Below are 19,914 nucleotides of genomic sequence, written 5' to 3' on the forward strand. Positions count from 1 at the left end.
GAAAAGTCAGGATTTTCCCCTGTTCTAATAGTTGTGCTTCATACATGTGCCTCCTACCTGCTGTTATTTAATACCCTAGAGAACAAGCCTGCCTCAAATCTGCTGATTTTGATGGAATTTTTCTCTATTAACATCACTGGGTATTGGATAAGACTCAGAGTGGGTGTGGAGACAGGACTGCTAAAGCAGAAAAAGTAAAGCTAAAGAATTTGAGAATGCATTATTTTTGAATGAAATATGAAATGTATAAAATGCCAGTTAAGAAAGAGAAAGAAAAAGCAAAGAGAGAAGGAAACATGAAGAGATGTCCTGAAGTTTATCAAAGAATTACAAAATTACTGAATTCTGAGAAGTAAAAACTAATGAAGAGATTTATAGTCCTAATTGCTTTAAATTATTTAATTAAGAAATATAGCTACAGACTATGAACTCTCCATTGTTGCTGGGAGGAGAAGCTGATTTTCCCCAGATGAACAGATGAACAAGGCTTGCCATCAGGTAAGAATGAGCATCAAAGCCCAATCCAGTCATTATTTGAAAATGTTTTGGGATGTTTTTGCTTTAATTCTATGACCTTCCTACGGAAAATGGATTGAGTTTTGCAAAATATGTAGGTCTCTATTTTGCTGACTTTTATATGGAAAACTCAGACAGCTGCATCCCAGTATTTGGCATCTCCATCTCTTTCCCTCATCTACACTTCAGTGGTTTGGCTCACATGGAAGCAAGTCAGCCAAGGATATGCTCGATGGAGCCCTGAGCTGGAGTTAGTTTTCATGCTGACTCTAAGAAAGGATTTCCCAACTGCACCCACAAGTAAAACAACTGATGAAGTAGGTTGATTCCCCTCACTCCCTTCTTTTTGTCCTCCCTTATTTTTAAGCTCCTTACTTTCCTGCTTTGCCTTCCTCTAGGCTCGAGTATTTAATTCTTTTATTTTCAAAAAGGCTTTTCTCTCCCCCAGGTGCAGAGATGTCCTTGCTACTGTGGGTGATCAGGATGTTAAGTTCCACAGGTCAGGGTAATTCTGGATCTATTGGCTGAGGCACTCACACTGAGGCTGGAACAGGACCAGTACTGACTTCACTGGGAGAAGCATTAAATCCTAGGGACAGCTATAGAGGATTTCCATATCTAACATTTTCCGGTTACTTTGAAACTTAAAATGAGGTTTGGATAACCAAAACATTCACAGTAAGATATAAAAATACTTTATCCTTTCCACCCTCCCCCCCAAAAATTACTTGAGTAGAAGTGCTCTGAAAAAGAAGTCAGCTTGGGTAAAGTTAAAATCTGAAAAGGACAAAGAACAAAATAGTTTGTGAAAAACTTTTCTTGAGAACCTTGCAACCTGAGCAGCTTAAAACCACTGTCTTTAAAGCAGATTCTTCTGGGTTTTGGAAATCATATGGGAAAAAATTGGAAATTAATATTATTAAAAATAAAATATTTTTCCCAATCACTGCATATTACTGAAACAATGTTAATCATGGTTTTGATATTGAAACTGTTAAAAATTAGCAGCTGTTATAAAATGGGATACTTTAAAGTTAATTCCATTTTAAGTCATAAAATAATATTGTAGAATCACATAATGGTTTGGGTTGGAAGGGATCTTAAAAGTCATCTATTTCCAATCCTACTACAACAGCTTCATCAAGGTCATGCTACTTGAAATGCAGGTTCTTTAATTTCACAGAAAAAATTTCTCTTGTATGAAATCAAGCACTGGCATTTTAAAAAGCTACCAAATATTCAAGCCATCACATATTTTGTGTGAGAAAAAAGCATATTTTTGCTTGGAGAAAAAAACCCAAACCACAATGGTTTTGGGCTCTGCTCAATGCAGAATCAAAACTGAGCTGAGAGAATAGAGCCAAGCCAATGATCAAAGTGCACAACAATATAATAAAAAAAAATCCCTTCAATAAAAGAATATTTATGGGAAATCATTTCTCTTGTTCCTGGGATTCCCAGGCAGCTGGGCAGCCAGGGCACTATCCCCTCTGGGGCACTGGAAATGCTCAGGTGGATCTTGTTCTGGATCATTGTGTATGTGTAAACAATTCCACACAACATCGGTGTCTTAACCCATTCTCCCAGATTTGGGGAGATACAGACAGGTTACCAATGTTTCTGCCCTAAAACCTAGCCCACATTTACCACTCTGGGCCTCATCTTTCATCATATTATAACAAAGACAAGCAAAATATGATGTGGGTTTTTTATATTACATTTAAATGCAGAGAAATTATCTAAAGTCCAAGAGATATGAGTACATTTTGAAGTAGAATTATGACACCTATCTCAAGTAGGGAGGGCTTTTATTCAATAAATTTAAATAAACCTTACATACAAACCTCATATTATTACATTGAGTGTATGTCCTAGGATTAGAAATGTATATTCTCAAGTGTCTTCTCTTTGTCTCCAAGGGCAAGTTTGTCTTGTTCCAGTGACGAAACATGGTGTGTTTACTAAACAAAAGGCATCTTTCCAGTATAGTGAACTGTTGAAATCTGGACAGGTATTTCAGGCTTTGCCTGCACTGCTTCCTTCCCTGACAGTTTTGTCTCCTCTGATTGTTTCTTTGACACATTCAAAGCTTCCTTTGTAGGTACTACAGACCAAGATGAACCAAGAAGGGCTATAATTGGCAAAATCTGACAGTAAGAAAAATCTACCTAAGTTGATCAAGAGGTGTTCTAGCAGATTAACACTCCTGCTAGTGGTTGCTCAATTAAGCTGTGGATCTTTGAAGCCTGTGAACCTTGTCAACTTTTCACCCAGACCACAGTACAGAAATATCTGGATGAAATGGCATTGAGCTTACTCACTATGAAAATACACAGTTGAACACTCATATACCTTCTTAACCTCTCAGGGAAACTGTTTTTCATTCCTTCTGCTAGACAGATTCCTTACTGATTGATGGTATGTTTCTCCATCCATATTTAACACGTTCATAAATGTTTTGACACCTTGTTTCCAAAGATATTATTTCAATAAAAAGAATATGCAGAGAAGTCATGAGATGAGCTTCTCCACCTTCCTTAAGTATAAGTCATAACTGGAATGTTCCCGAAAAATCCCTGTATCAAAGCAGCACAGGACTTCCCCTGCTGCTCAGCCTGTGTGCTCAGCTTTGAGCTGCCCCCCACTCCTCTGATCCCTGCTCTGCCACTGCTGGTCACGACACCATTTATTGCAACAGCAGCTGTGATATCCTGACTTGTTCCATGGATGATGAACTGAAGATTTTTCTATTTCATAAAATAATGTATTTCCTAGTAATTATTATTATTATCAACTAAGATAGATCACCAAACAACCAAAGTTTAATTTTGATTTACATTTGCTAACCGTACATAAAAAGTTAAATCATATATTTTTTCTCACACATTAAGAACATAAAAATGACTACACACTTTCCTTATAAATTGTTGCTCCATTAAGACTTTTTAGAAGCTATCCATTTAATTACCAATAGAATCCTTATTTACTAAAGAAGACATTTTAGTTATTAATTTGCTTGTTACTTTTTAAATGCAAAATTTACATAATTGAGGCTACCAATTTTTAAACAACCTAGCATCTTTCCACTTGTTTACTGGAATTAGTGCTATCTCTGTGGTAAAAGTTTTAGAGTCTAGTTGACCATTTTTGACCAATTTGGATGTTTTAAGAAAAATAATTGTCTTATAATGCTACCAGTTTCTTCTGTTCACAAGAAAGGTTTTGTAGGTTTAATTGGATTTGCCTTTAAAACTGTCACTCTTACATGTATGCTAAATGTTCTGAATTATTCTAACAGGAGATGTAATTAAATTACTCAAATGAAAACATTTTAATTCATAGAAACTGAATCAGAGTAGAAAAGCAGGAAAACATGTTATACAGGAATGGGGGCATATTTTCTCAAAAAAAGGAAAAGAAAATAGATAATCTACTCAGTAAAGAACTCACATTTGTTTATAAGGTGATATTGCTGAGACAATCTTTGGATGAACAGTATTTGGATGATGAAGTAAACACATTTGTTAATCTTATGCTGTGAAACCCAGAGTGATGAACAGAACAGTTTAAAAATGCTTTGCCAAAAGTATTTAGCATTATGAACTTCTGGTTTCATCTCCCACTAATGTGATGAAATAAGCTTCTTAATTTTATTTGGATCAAAGCTATCAGGATCGGGGATTGGATCTTCTTCTGTATCTGTATTGTGCCTACCACAAAGTATTCTAGGAAGCTACAATATTATCTATTATAAAAATATAATTATTAGTTAATAATTTTGATATATACCATATCACTGAATTACTTCTGCCAAGGACTAAGATTTAAAATCAGCTTTATTGAACTTATTAAGATCCCTGCATTAACCTCCAGTTTCATCATTGCTGGTTTGGGAGATAAGGTTAGAATTCCATAGCAACTAATTAAAAAGTTGCATTATTAATATAATACATGTCTCTTTTTCTGCTTGTATTTCTCTAGCTTTTCTTTTCCTTTCTCTGGTTTGTTCCTGACCTCCTTTCATTTCTTTTTCCAGCTTATAAATTTTTCCTCTCTTGGCAAGAGGAACAAACTTGTGGCCTGGAGACTTTAAAACATAGTCCTGTAGCCATGGATTTCACATACCTACCCTCTGTCTGCACTGCATTTCAACTGAAAAACTACACTGAAGGAAATATTTCTGGAAATTTTTATGAACTAAAAGAACTTTACAGCCATTTCTAATTGCCTGGCACTGGTACTGAAGGATGAATGGGTGTCAGCAGGCAGGACACACCAACAAGCCTTTGCCAGCCCTGTTAACACCTGTATGAGCCACTGCAGAGGTTCAGGAGCAGAGCAATCAGACAAAAAGAAACAGATCAGAGCACAGCTCTGCTTTGCTTTACTATCCACCCTTTTTTTATAAGACTGTGGAACAGAGGGAAGGCAGCCTGAAAGAAAGTGCTTTCCCTTTCATTAAACAAACCAGTGAATGGCCATTTGTTGACCAAAAGTTTCAGGCCCTTCCTTCCTTCCTTCCTTCCTTCCTTCCTTCCTTCCTTCCTTCCTTCCTTCCTTCCTTCCTTCCTTGCTTCCCTCCCTCCCTCCCCTGCCCTTCCCAGCATGCTGCTGCTGCTGTTCCAGCACAGGAGCACTCAGCAGTAGGATCTGCAGTTGCTCCACATCATCCATTAGTGGATCTGAAGTTCCACATTTCTCTAAAAGAAATCTACTCTCAGGTGGATGGCTACATCCCTATGGATTGAGTAATGAATTACTATTTCATTGTGGCAGTGCAGTGGTAAGAAAAGCAGTCCCTGACAATATGATTTGATATATAGGGTATGATTTTCCATTTTTAGATTTTATGACTCCCATCTACACTTTAGAATTCCTAATTTCTTCCAGAAAAACTGCCACAGGATGTCCAGTACAGTTGTCATGGACCAAAGATCTTCAACCCAATCCTGCCTATTAGAGATGTATGAAGACATCAAATTACTGTCTTGCTAATATTTATTTGAACATTTCCTCCTTTCTTTGGCTTTCATATTAGATTTCATTAAAATCTAGGCACTAAACAGCCAGTCACTGAAATTCACAGTGAGACCCCTGTTCTGCAGATTTTGAAACATTGTTCACACATCACCACAGAAGTTGCAAATTTTTGTATTTTGCAGGAGTAGTCAAGACACCGGTACAATGTGGCGGAAGGATACAATTATATTGCAAGTGTCCATGAGTACAGATGTATATGAATACTAACACAGGGTGCTCCAGAAGCAGGAGGTAATGTTAATGTCAGTAATGAAGTCATTTACTACACAATCAGGGATACTTTTCAATCTACTTCCTCAGCTGTGTGGACTCAGAAGACAAAGGCTGATCACACTTCCTGCACATTACAAAGTTTACCTCCATGTCCACCAATAATCTAGAAAACTTAACATTCATATTTGCTTATTATTTTCTTTAATTTACAGCTTTGTGCTAACTAACTCATTAAATAAATGGCATGATGCCTAAATTCAGAAGAATCTTACTTCATGTTCCTCTGCAAAAATGTAGAGGTTGTGTTGTTCCAAGTGAGATTGTCAGTCTGTTGGGATATCAGTTTCTTTCAAGGCTAGAAGAAGTAGTTTAATTTCACAGACCCAGCATAATGCACAAGATCAGGGGGCTACCACCTCTCCAGTCCTTTTACCTTGGTAAATTCCTCCAGTGCTCTCTCCAGCTTTGTCAGAAGCAGCAATCTGAGGTCAGAAACATTGCCCTGGAGTTTCTCGTCACACCACCTCTACAACTGAACTAATAAAACAAGCAGCTGGGTTGAATTTTTTCCCTGGTAGCCACACCATCCTCTTTGCATCTGCTCCCCAGCTGAGCAAGCTGCAGTGGTGTAGGGTACACACTGTCAGGCTGAGCCCTGCCCAGGAACAGTTCCCTTCCCAATGGAGCAGGACCACTTTTATTCCGGGACATCCTGCAACCCTCCTAAATATCTTCTTTGAAAGAAGGCTAAAAACTCATCTCAAATTTTACCCACAGGTTTCTCTACCTTCTTTCCATTCCTGGTAACTTCCACAGAGCAAGCGACTGCCATGCTACCTTCAGTGAATAGTTGCACTGAGTCTATTTTCAACTTAGAAGTACATGTATCATAAGTTATCAAGGAAAAGGTATGACAGGGGAAAAAACATTAGTAGAATTCATATTCATGTTCCATTTCCACAGAAGAGAAAACAGGAGTCTGCCCTGGAAGCCTTTTAGAAGGACCAAAACCGAAACATGGGAAGAGGGCATGAACTGTGTTAAAGCACTCTCCATAAACAAGACCCTGAATTTGATTTAGAAAAAATGGTATGCTAATCTAAATAGACTTTTTCTTCTATAGGAATGTCAGCAGGAAAACCTGGATAGAATTTAGAGAAACACAGAAAAAGGCCTGAAGATAATTTACAAGGAATATTGAAAGTATTAAATTATTCGAGTTTGGCTAAAGAACGACACAATAATATTTTCAGTTCACAAGCATATTTAAACTTTATTTTTAAATGCTGCTTTCACGATGAAGTGAAGCTAATATGTGGACCACTCCTTTTAATACAGTATCTCCCTGGCAACCAGATCAGCAAAAACAGAAAAGAGATTAAATGACCAATCATTCCTTCCATCTCTCATGTCTTCGATTTCTTTGCTGGATGGCTGATAAAGTGCTCGGACTCTGTGGCTCCTGTGGGTGAAGCCCAATGCAGTGTTTTCTTTGGCAAGGCTCGGTGTGTGCAGTTAGATGTTGTGCTGTGCTGGTATCACATGGCTGTCTGAAGGAGAAAAACCTCTCTGGAGAGCCAGCAATAAAGGCTTGGCTATCACAGGGCCAACATTGCAGTATTTCCCTACAAGTATTTTTAAGCCCTAACTTACAGAAACATCAAGGAGATTTTGGGAAGATCAGACAACTGGTCCAGGAACTATTGAAGGGAACAGTTCCCTGGAAGGGCATCTAGCTTGCCAGCCCAAAATTAGTTACTCACAGTGATGCAGGAACTCAGAACAGATGATGGAGAATATGCAAATGTGTTACAGACTGAGAAAAATTATAGATCCTCAAAATCATATACCTGAACAGAAATGTATAATCTTCATAATTATTCCAGCTAAAAGAGGGAACACCTTCTGCCAGGCATGTCCCTGATGGAACCCTTTGTGTATACTCAGAGTCCCTTCTCAGTCTGAGACAGGGGGGCTGTCACACACTCCCCAGATCCCTCGCAGTGTTCAGCTGAATCTGAACAGAAATGTATAGTCTTCATTATTCCAGCTAAAAGAAGGAACACCTTCTGCCAGACATGTCCCTGATGCAACCCTCTGTGTGTTTACTCAGAGTCCCTTCTCAGTCTGAGACAGGGGGGCTGTCACACACTCCCCAGATCCCTCGCAGTGTTCAGCTGCCTCTACAGGGAATGTGTTGCTCTTGCTCTTCTCTGTCTTTTCTGGCTACTCACTTGCTCTATGGGAAGAAGCTAGTTTTAACCTTAAAAACTGAAATTATAGGAATTACTTCTGAGACTGCCTTCATACCCACAGTGTAAAGGAACAACAGAGACTATAAAAACTGCTCAGTCTAAGAGAGTCCAGTTTATTTGTATCTCATTTGTTTCCCTCAACTCACGTTCTCAGAAGTTTAGTGTTTTTAATTCAGAGCTCTCCTAGTTCAAAAGCCTCTGGAGCTGCTAGTTCCCAGGACAAGTTCTTTCTTATTCAGTTATGACCAAAAACCACATGACTAAAGCATACTGGAAAATGAAATGAAAACTATAAAATATGTTCTCAGTACTTATGGTTGGATTATTCAGCACTTGGCAGAGACCAATGAGGATATGGGAAATAGGCACAAAGAACAGCCCTAAATCTGGTAACAACAATTACTTGAAAATGTTTGGAGCTCTGAGTTAGCTGAATTAGGATCTCATCAGCCATATCCCTTTATGTCACACATGCTCTGCAAAATGGCTATTCTTTAGTGAAGGAAAAAAAGATAGGGAAATCCCACTCAGCTGAACTAATTTTCTGATTGCAGAACACCCATTTTAGTACCATTAGGTTCTTCAGTCTGTCAGCATTTTTTTTCTGCCTCTGCTCACACAGATAAGTTTTATTCTCAAAAGCAATCCGTGAAGGAACTCTTTAACAGCTGTTTCATCCAGGAAACCCCACATGTTCCACATGTATCTCTTACTGAAGCTCTTGAAGGGGAAATTAGGTGACACATTCCTCAAGGACCTTGTTGGCCCTCTGAAATTGGTTTCACTCAGTGAATAAAGAAAGGAAACCTTCTGTGCTTCTGTTTACCCATTAGTATCTCACCTGGTAAAATGGGCCCATCTTAGATCCTCAGTAATGTTAATCTGGTAATTTCAGATCAAAACATATTTAGGGTTAATAAATTTTAAAATAAAAAGAAATAAATAAACAAATAAAAACTATTAAATTTCTTTTGCAAACAACTATTAATGACCTTTTTCTGGCATAAATGTCATCCCCTTAGTTCCCAACAGTGTAGAAACTGTCACTACAGAAAGGGAGTACCTGTTCCTGAATATAAACACCTACTGCCATGCTGAACAGGAGCAGGCATTCATACCAAAGCAGCACCTACCCTCAGGCTCCTTGTACAAAAACACCATTTTGGAGGGCTGTACCATAGCCCTTAAGTGACTCCAAGCATTTTGTTCAGTCATCCCACTCTTACCCAAATAGTAATGGTTTATGGCCGTAAGGAGACAGAGAATCCAGGGGCTAAAAATCAAAAGCTGGTTAGTGTGTACAGAGTATCTGCTCTAGAGAAGGACACCTCTAACCACTGGGGACACGAGCCATTCCTACCCTGCTGTTCCCACTATTTGTGCTGTCTCTAACAGGACAGATGCCATGTTTCTGCTTCTTGTCTTTCTTCTAAAAATCTCAGCCTGCATGAAATCACAGCACCTGCCATCTTCTGATTAAAAAGGGGAAAATTTCTTGCCATGCACCATAGCATTTTGACGTTAGAACCAATTATAAATGAGCAAATAATAATAGCTTTTTAAAAAACATCTATGTGTCCTCCTATATCTCCCAAAATAACAAAGCCATAGCAAAGCCATGTGTAAGAACATCACCTGCTGATTGTGCTGTAAATATTCCCAGCAGGCTTTACAAATGAAATAGGTGTGGAGGAAAGAAACTTTTTTGGTGAAACATGCATTTAAGAAGAGACTGGAACTTCTCTACTGAATTTATTTTGAGCACATAGAACTCTCTGACTCAGTGATGCAACTCCCCATCCCCACATAAATAACTCTAACATTTTCAAAACAATGTTTTGATTTTTAATATTATTTCATTCCAAAATTTTCTTCATTTGTATGTAATATATTTTAAAATAATGCTCTAAAGTGTTTTACTTTCAACATTTTCCCTCAAATTTCTTATTTGCTAAAGCTGTTCTTTTTTATATGGATGACACAGAAGGCATATCTCAAAAAAGCAAACTCCAAGTCACTGTCATTTGCACAACTCTTACTATTGCAAAACTCACAGTATCATAGCATAACTTCAGTGGAATTATTGACCACCACACAAAATACTGTAAAAAATAAAAACTAGTAGAATTCTTCCATTGGCAAAAGGATAATACATTTTTAATCTCATCTCAAAAGCACAACCATGACTAAGTCTGTGGGAATAATTATGATAATGACATTAAAAATAATTAGAACTTAAATCCTACTTTAAATAATGTCAGGGTTAGCAGAGGTAGTCACTGAATAAACCAGTTGCTTTCCTGGAATATCTGTCTCTCAGGTGAAGCAGGATGCCATTTGGAGAGGGCAGACACCGGGTCTGGTGCATGCACCACGGGGAAAATTCACAGGCCTGGTTTATTCGGTGAGGACACCCATGCCCGCGTTGATCCCAGTGCCCGCAGTGCCCTTGGTGTCCCTGTCACAGCACACACGACGGGATCAGCCACAGGATCACCTGTGGCTTTCTCAGAGCCGTGTCCGGGCCCATCGCCGCTGTCCTTCAGCACCAGGAGCTGCGGGCGCGGCCGCGGGGAGCGGGGCAGGGAGCGGGGCTGGGAGCGGGGCAGGGAGCGGGGCTGGGAGCGGAGCTGGGAGCGGGGCTGGGAGCGGGGCTGGGAGCGGGGCTGGGAGCGGGGCTGAGCCCGACCCCTCCCGCGGGAGCCAGGCCGGGCAGAGCAATTCCCGTTCTAGCCTTGGCTTCTCCTGCCAAAACCACACCATCACCACGACGGGGTGCTGCGGAATAAAGAACTTAGTCGCGTCCACACTGTGATAAGACTCCCTTTCTCAGTGGCAGTTCCACGTGTAGCTCATGTGCAATATTAATAACGCCAAGAGATGTCAGGAATTTGCAGATGTCAACTGTGGCTGAAAAGGGACTGCTAAAAATCAAAACCTGCAACATTTTCTAGAAGAATACTGCCATTTATGAGGTAGGCTACCAGAGAGGGCATAATTTATGAAACAAGTGCTGAATTATCCACCTTATATTTGTGTCAGTAAAACACGGTAGGACAAAAGAGCAGAAGGAGAAAAAGAAGGATATGATGTTTATGACAATTTTACTCTAAAAACAGCATTGCTTGCCATACACAAAGAATGGAAGACAATTTTGTGGATCTACATGTTGTGAAGCAGTGACTTTCACAGGCAGCTGGCTTTAAAAAGAGGGATAGCACTATGAATGCTTGAATTTTTGTAATGCTTGATATTTTTTATGACATTTCCTGACACCATGGAAAATTATAGGATCAACCATGGAAACCCTCTAATATTTGAACCAGTTTTATTTGTAACTCTGTTTCCAGTCTTTTAGATACAGCTTTTTCCAGCATTTTGCCAGTGCAGAAAAACCTTTAAGTATATTCTTAATCCTGAGATTCTGCTGCTGGGCTCTGTTCCTGAACTTACACCTCTCAACAGTGTTCTCCAACTGTGTTTCCCTGCAGAGTGAAGAACAGAAGTTAATTTCTCTACATCTGAGGAGGGATTACTCTTTGCAACAGCTACAGCCAAGGTGGCAACCCAAATATTAACTCACTTAAGTACAGTTCTTTTAAAAAAGCAAACACACAGAAACTAAAATATTTATTTGAACTTACTAATTTTGTATCATGAATAAATGCTATTCATTGCCAGCTGGGCCAGCATGAAACCCCTCCACTGATCATTATTTTGCTCTGTGAGAAGCAACAAAGGCTACTTTCATATGATAAGAGCTGTATGGCACACTTTAAAAAGTTGTAAGAGAAGTACAAACAAAAAGATTCACAGTTAGGAAAATAAAGTAGCATCTGAGAACTGGTAGTTCAATGGGCTCCAAATTATGCATGGAGGAAGTGAAATACCCAGAAAAATATATTTGGTCCTATTGTACTAAAATGTAGCATAATCTCATTTTCATACCTGATATTTAATAAACAAATAGACTGTTATAAACAAATACAGCTTTAATAAATCTATTAAACACATGTAAAAGAGGAGGGTTTTTTCCAAATTAAGTGTGCTGGCAAATAATTTTTTTCATTTATTTGACTTTTTCTGCAGTCTTATGTAGTGAAATGTTTTTTCAGACACCAGAAGATATTTAAGAGTGGTGTGAAGTAATTTCATTGAAAGCTGAGGAAACTTTCAGTGACTGTCAGTGATTACCGACACTGAAAACCTCTGCAGATTCACAAACAGAAATGGGCAAAACCAAGTCTTGTATGTGCCCTCTGGCTTACTGGCTTGCTTCTGGGAAAACTACAGAAACAGCCTTGCTTCTTTTCAGCAAATCTTCATGCCTGGCCAAGAGCACTGCTTATTCTGTTCACAAGCAAGGTGCTGTAAAAAGTGGCTGCACTGATTGCCTAAAAGTCAGAGATGAAGAAAAGAACCAATGGGGGAAAAAATGAGACAAGGAAGGCAAAATGACCAGTTAGGCAGTGGATGACTTAAATAACCTCCAACTCACACCCAAGCTGCTAATAATGTTTGAACAATGCAATTTTCCCCTTGGCTGGTCATGCTGTTTGTGCCTGAGAAAATGAAGGGCCAGTACATGTCCGGAGATTACATGTTCCTGCACCAGTGAAGTCTGCTTTCCCCAGAATGCCAGGCTTTCCCAGAAACCCTGCTGCTGCCACTCAGCATGGAGAAAGCAATGGCCACTTTCATCCAAACCAAAACTTCTGCCTTGCCATTTCTGGTGTTGTGTTTTGCTTTGGTATAGAGCCACAGTAGCCTTGTAAATTCATGAGTATTGCTTGTGTCATGTCTTAAACTTAAAAGACATCTTGTTTTCACTAGAGTGTCGACAAGTTTTGTTTACCTTTCAAATACTTTCTCTTTAACAAGCCATAACAGAATCTAGTGTATATTATCTGTCTCAGGCAACTAAGGATAAAGAATATCTGTATCCCAACAAGACCCAAGAAGGCCTGCCTCAGGCCGAAGGCAATTCCTGGTGAGTAAAACGCGTTAACAGATTTAGTCTCCCTGACACTTGGCCTTAAATCTGTCCTGCACATGCTAAAATAACAGCACAGAGCACCGGAGTTACTTCTACAAAGCATTCCTGAGGCCAGGCCTGTTGGCTCTGCATCCCTGCGGTTGCACACACCATGTAGGCACTGAACAGTCTGTGACCACTCCAACGCACCGAGCTGCACACAGCGGGGAGGACTCCCTGGGCAACATCTGTTTCCCATCAGCTGCTACACCTGCACCTCTCGAGTAAAGAACAGCGCCCGCGGCTTGAAACTGAAGAGTTCAGTGCCCACCAAGCTCGAAACACTCCAGTGCCGGGGCCAGGAGCAGGATAGCCCCGAGAGGCGTTTGGCCTTGGGGGGCTGGTCCCCAGCGCCAAGCGCTGCCCAGCCAGGCTGGCGGTGCCAGGGACCGCGGGGCAGCCGCTCCGAGGCATCACCGAGCCCCGGCGGCCCGGGATGGGCGCTGCGGGCACACGGGACGGGAAGGGGCCCGTAGGGACCGGCTGAGGGCGGCACCCCCCGAGGGCAGCACTGGGCCAGCCCTACCGCGGGCTCTGCCCCCGGCTCTGTCCCCGCTCCGAGCGCGGCCCCGGCAGAGGGGTGACCCGGCGCCCGGGCAGGGCAGGGCAGCGGCTCGGCTCGGCTCGGCTCGGCTCGCTGCCCCGCTGGTGTCGCTGCCCCCGATGCTGCGGGAGGTGCCGGCGCGGCCGCCGCGGGGCTGCGAGGGCCGGGGAGTGCCGAGCGCCCTCCTCTGCCTCTGCGAAATGCCTCCCCTTTTCCCACCAGTGCTGGAGGGGGACAACTGCGTGTTCGACGGGATGATTTACCGCAATGGGGAGAGCTTCCAGCCCAGCTGCAAGTACCAGTGCACCTGCCGCGACGGCCAGATCGGCTGCCTGCCCCGCTGCAACCTGGACCTGCTGCTCCCCGGCCCCGACTGCCCCTTCCCCAGAAAAGTCGAAGTCCCTGGAGAGTGCTGTGAGAAGTGGGTCTGCGACCTGGACGATGAAGTGATTTTGGGAGGTTTTGCCATGGCTGGTGAGGAAACTAAAATTGGTTATTATAGTCATTGTGAGCAGGAGGTGATATCATCGTGAAAATATCCCCAGGGATTGCAAGGTGTAAGGCACATTGCTTGTATGGTCGGGGTTTTTTCTGACATAGAGTGATCAGTGGTTATGAATAAAGGCAGAGCTCATCAGGTAAAAGAAAGATTCAGAGGATGAATATGCATGGCAGTTTTAAAAGTCAATTAGTGTAGTTGCCATTTTTAAATTTCTGTTTATCTGGTACACATTAGTTCTGTGACCAGAAGAAAACAAGGACAAGGTCCTAGTACTCCAAACATTCCCACACCAAGGGGAAAAAAAATAAATCTGCAGTCGTGCTAGTTGCTCTGCAAGAATATGTTGCAACTATTGCAACTTTGTTACAGCTTATATCAGGTAGACTATGACAGTTTAGTCTACCAGAGACTTTCTCCCCATTGAATTCTGTGGCTCTTACAAGTGATCAGCATGGTAGCTAAAATGCCAGTGAATTCCAGCCTGTGATAGAGTGCTCATGTTTATTGATGGCATTAAAAACATTACAGAGTACTTGTACAGGCAGTGGTTATAAACACAGTGAATGGATTTGTAAGAAAACCCAATCCATTCCAAAGTGCACAACTCAGACTTTTAAAAAAGCTAGATAATATTTTCCCCTTTTTCAGTTTTTTCCCTATTTTCATTTTTTTCTACTGAATTATGTCTCCATCCCCTTTAAATTAAACTATTAGTTCAACATGAATTTTCGTAACCTTCTTCTGAGAGTGGAGGGCACTGCATTCTCTTCCAGTCACTGCTCTTTGTGATCTTGGGCAGCTAGTTATGCCAAAACTCAGCTAATCCATTTTAAAAACAAGTGAGAAAGGATTGAGGAAGAAAGGCTCAAGTAGCTTTTCAGTGTGCTCTGAAGTGTTAGTTGTAAAGCACATAAGGTATAAACAAAAAGTTTGACACTTTTCGATTACCTTTCCTTTTCTTTGATTTGTCTGATGGTGACAGGCTAATCCATAAGATGCCTGCAGATGAATTGTCTGCATTCTTTCAGCAATGGTCATCCCTCTTGGGAGGCCACCTTTTTTGGACCTTTGCCATTCAAAAGGCAGGAAGGCTGTTGTAGAGGAGCTTAACAGCAAGAGCTGTGACTGACAGCTCAGTTGTATTGCCTGCTCCTCTTTGCTCCTCTGCTAATCAGTGAATCAAACTGTTCAGCAATATTTGCAGAGTGCCAGGAGGGCAGGATGGTGGTCAGGCTGACCATGGCTTTGAGTACCATGACAGCTCCTGGAAATGCCTCCCCTCTGCCTCCTCACCATCACCCTGGCTGTAGGCTGTCAATAATTGACAAGATTAGGTGACTTTATGACTCTAAGGAGTAAAAGGACTTTCATTACATGCTGTTTATTAGTTTAGATTAAAAAAATCAGCATCTCTCAAGTCATACCTAATATAAATATTTTTATGACGTAGCTTCAGAACAGATTTGTGACATATTTCCATTAGAAAGAATGAAGAATAAAAATTTGTTAGGGTTCTAAACTGGTTTAAAAGTTGGCAGTAATTCTTCCAGCTGTGGACTTGAGTGAACAGAATCTAAATGCTTTGCTGATTACACTGATATGCATCTTTCTGGTTTGGGGCTTTTTTTTTTTAGATATAGGAAGTTGCTACTCGGGATTCCTAAAACGACAGTTTTTAAAATTTCTAAATCCTGTCAAAAGCATGGATTTTGAACCTTGTTTTGTCTCAAATGTTCCTTCCCAGATATGACAGAGCTCAATTAGATAGTGAGGTTTCATGTGAGTTTCTTGTAATAAAACTCTGTGGGGTTTTGTCTCCAGCCTACAGGCAAGAGGCCACACTTGGGATCATGTCAGATTCAAGTGCCAACTGTATTGAGCAGACAACAGAATGGAGTGCTTGTTCCACGAGCTGTGGAATGGGCTTTTCCACCCGTGTTACCAACAGGAATCAGCAGTGTGAGATGGTGAAGCAGACACGGCTTTGCATGATAAGGCCCTGTGAAAATGAAGAACCATCTGACAAGGTATGCTGCAGAGAGTGAGCCAGGGCAGCTCTTCAGCTCTAATTCCAGGGTTGCAATATTGGGGTCTGCAATGGTCCAGATGCAGCTGTACATAAATACACCTTTTAGCACAAGTGCAGCAAGCTGAGTGGTTTTGGTAAAGCATTGGACTTGTGTTTGCTCAGTATCTTTGTGCTGCTCCTCCAATGGGTCAAGGGAGGTGATTCTGCCCCTCTGCTCCACTCTGGTGACACCTTCCAGAGCACTGTGTCCAGCTCTGGAGCCCTCAGGAAGACATGGACTTACTGGAGTTAATCCAGAGGAGGGCCACCAAGGACTTTACCCATGTGGTAAAGCTGAGAGAGTTGGAGGTGTTTAGTTTGGAGGAGAGGAGGCTTTGGGAAGACCCCACAGCCCCTTGCAGTACTTAAAGGGGGCCTATGAGAAAGGTAGGAACAGACTTCTAGTAGGGCCTGTTATGGTAGGACAAGGGCAAATGGTTTTAAACTAAAACAGGTAGAATCAGACTAGATATGAGGAAGAAATTGTGTACCGTGAGGGTGGTGAGGCACTGCAACAGGTTGTCCAGGGAGTTGGTCAGTGCTGCATTCCCAAAAATGTTCAAGGCCAGATTGGGCAGTGCTCTCAACAACCTGATCTAGTGGAAGCTATCCCTGCTCATTGCAGAGGGGTTGGATGGGAAAACCTTTAAAGGTCCTTTTCAACCCAAACTGGTCTATGATTCTATGATAATTTAAGTCATCCCAAACAGATCACATGTATTGCATGTGCAGCTTGGCAGTTCACACAGTCTAACTTCTGCCACAAAGGCAACTGTACTACCTGTGCCTGTACATCAGAGTTGCTTCAGTGATACAGAATAGATATATCAGATTTCTAGTCTGTGAGCATCTGGAACAGTAGAGAAATGAGTGAAATGTCTGCTTGATAAATTAAACATTATCTTAATCCTTATGATGGTTTTTTTTTCCCCCAAAGCAGACCCAATACTGACATTTCTGATGTAAAAAAAAAAATTGTATCTAGGAGAGAAGACTTATACTTCTGCACGTTATGCAAGTGTTTCTATCAGGGAGAATAACATGTAGCTAGGTAAGAGGCCCAATTTATGTAATGTTCTGAGTGTTGGAAAGCATTTCTAATGCTTTCTATGCTTTCCTATTTGCTGAACAGTCTCTGCAGTTTTAAATACCATGTTTTGCAAAAGAAGATTAAACATGTGGGAGGAGTTGAGAAGATTAACAAGAATGGTCAGAGGTCTAGAAAACATATTCATCTAGGGAAAAACAGATAGAACTGAACTTCTGAATGCAAGGGAAGAGAGATGTGTTCTCATAACTGTATTCAGATATTACAGCCTGTTTTGAGTACATGGAGGATATAACGAGAAATTGAGAGTTTAGACTGCATAAAATTAAGACATGAGTGAAAAAGTACTAGGCAGTAAGAATAGTAAACTCTCGGGGTTGTCTGGGGCAGATGTGGAGTCTCTGTCATTGAAGACTTCCAAGGACAAGTTAGTCAATCATTTGTTAAAAATAACATATCTAGAGCTGGTTGTGCCTTGAGTCACAGGAATGGGTGATGACTTTTGCAGTTCATTTCACCCCTTTTTTTCCCCCTGAATCTAATTCTGTAACTTGGTCATTTCACTTGCTGATTCTCTGATGAAGCTACACTAGCCTGAGAAGCTTTTCAATATAGTTTTTTAATGAATGTAGACTGGGCATTTCCTGGATGACAAGAGTGGGTTTTAATTATTTGTCTTTCATTACTGGTCCAGTAAAATGCTGGTGTCAAAGAGCAGATCTTGCAGGTGTCACCTGTAGGTAACCACTGAAGCAGTTTCAGAGTCATCTTGCTGTTTAATGACTTAAGACAACAAATTTAAATTTTCACAGTCGGCCTGTATCTTCGCATGTCACTTGTTAAATGCTGTCTGTGCTGTGCAATGATACATCTGCTGTCCCCTCATCTCTCTTAGAAAGGGAAGAAGTGTGTCCGAACGAGGAGGGCGGCGAGAGCCGTTCGCTACGAGTACCAGAACTGCACGAGCGTGCAGGCGTACCGGCCGCGCTTCTGCGGGCTCTGCGGCGACGGCCGCTGCTGCACCCCGCACGGCACCAAAACCATCCAGGTGCAGTTCCGCTGCCCCCAGGGCAAGGCCCTGAGAAAGCCAGTGATGCTCATCAACACCTGTGTCTGCCACAACAACTGTCCTCAGAGCAACGTGGTTTTCTTCCAGCCGTTGGACCCCACGTCTGGTGAAGCAAAATTATGAAAAGCATGAATTAGATAGAGCAGAAAGTATGAGCAGTTTATACAAAACTTGACCCACAATCAGGTGAATGTAACAATTGCATATATGAGACTTCTAAAATATTTTTCAGAATGGTCTTTCAAACTAGGTGCTTTTTTTCCCCCATAGTTTATTAAATACCTCATTTTCCATTTGCCCCCTCCAAATGTCTTTTATTCACTTGAAGGAAATTTTGTACCTTGGACAGAGCCCTCTTTTTTTCTTGATGGTGGCATAAAGATTACAAAGCCAACAGCCAGACTTTCCCCTTGAGTTAAGGGAATCATGCAGCAAGTTTCAGTGGGTGTAAGACTGGGCTTCTTGAGAGTGTATTCCTTGAGGAATACATGATATTGCATCATATAAGCTTCCAGGCTCTTAACTTCACTTTCCATACCGCAGTGTTCTTTTTTCTTTTTAATGAAACTCTGTTTTTTGATGACAGTAAAAATCTTACTGATAAAAATGTTACATTCTTGTGGTTTATAAAGTACCTTCTGTCAATACCTCTGACTGAGGATTAAGATTGCACGTAGCCCTGGAAATGACATAGGGTAAGATCTCTTATCCTGAAGCACAGCAGGTTGATAGCTGACAGCAATTAAATTTCTCTTTGGTACCTTCACTAGCAGTCTAATCCAAAACCAACTGAAGTCAGTGTTGTATAAGAATTTGACTCTAATCCACATGTGTCTGTAGATATAACTATTTGGATGCAAAAATAATATATCTGTAAATTCCTCTAAAATACTAATAGTATAATTTGGTGCTTCATTTCTTAGAAAGGCGTATATGTAAATAGAAACTGTACATACTGTAATATAACTTTACAAAGTAAATAAAGTTTATGTGATTCAAAATATTTTTTCCTATAGTTGCCTTTCTTAAACTACCAGCACTTAACAGCTAAAAGCAATGGAAAGAAAAAAGGGTCTGCAGACTCCTAAAAGCAAAAGATGATTTCTTGTGTTCATGTACCTCATCCTAATCGCTGCCTTAAAAGTCATGCAGTGCCTTGCTACAGGGAAGGATGAATAATCTGTGGAGTACATACTAGAAAGGAGGTTTTTTTCAGAGTAAGTTAGCCTGGGAGATAGGATTATGTAACTAATGTTTCTGTGCCTTGGAATATAGTGGTGGTGGTGAGGAATAACTACACGCATGATTCAGGAGTTCACATTTGGGTCTGAACTACTAACAGAGTATTTCCTTGGGTGATGCAACCCTTCAGCCTCACAAAATCAGCCTGTGACCATGTTTGTGTTAGGTACTCTATAGCAATACCCTCAAGAAATAAGAGGCTGAGGATGGCAGTCTCATGTGTATTAAACCATGCATGTAGCAGGATTGTGCCAATCAGTCATAAGAACAATTGTGGAGGCATTCAGCTGCTTCAGCTGTGAGACCCAGTTTAGCCCAGTGTGTGTCTGCTAGTGTACTTGTGCCACAACTGCTCTATAACCTTGTGGTCAGAAACAACTCT

General features: G+C 41.1%; 1 protein-coding gene across 1 annotated transcript; it reads left to right on the top strand.

The window, feature by feature from the left end:
- The first annotated feature begins 13,801 nt into the window (after window positions 1–13,801).
- CCN3 (cellular communication network factor 3) lies at window positions 13,802–19,293 on the top strand. Its single transcript, XM_039715451.1, has 3 exons — window positions 13,802–14,077; window positions 15,927–16,132; window positions 18,117–19,293. Exons 1-3 carry the CDS (start codon window positions 13,804–13,806, stop codon window positions 18,411–18,413), a joined length of 777 nt encoding a protein of 258 aa, XP_039571385.1. The 5' UTR covers window positions 13,802–13,803; the 3' UTR covers window positions 18,414–19,293.
- Window positions 19,294–19,914: the final 621 nt, after the last annotated feature.

This window comes from Passer montanus, unplaced genomic scaffold (genome assembly GCF_014805655.1).
Source record: "Passer montanus isolate IOZ18808 unplaced genomic scaffold, ASM1480565v1 scaffold33, whole genome shotgun sequence".
NCBI lineage: Eukaryota > Metazoa > Chordata > Aves > Passeriformes > Passeridae > Passer > Passer montanus.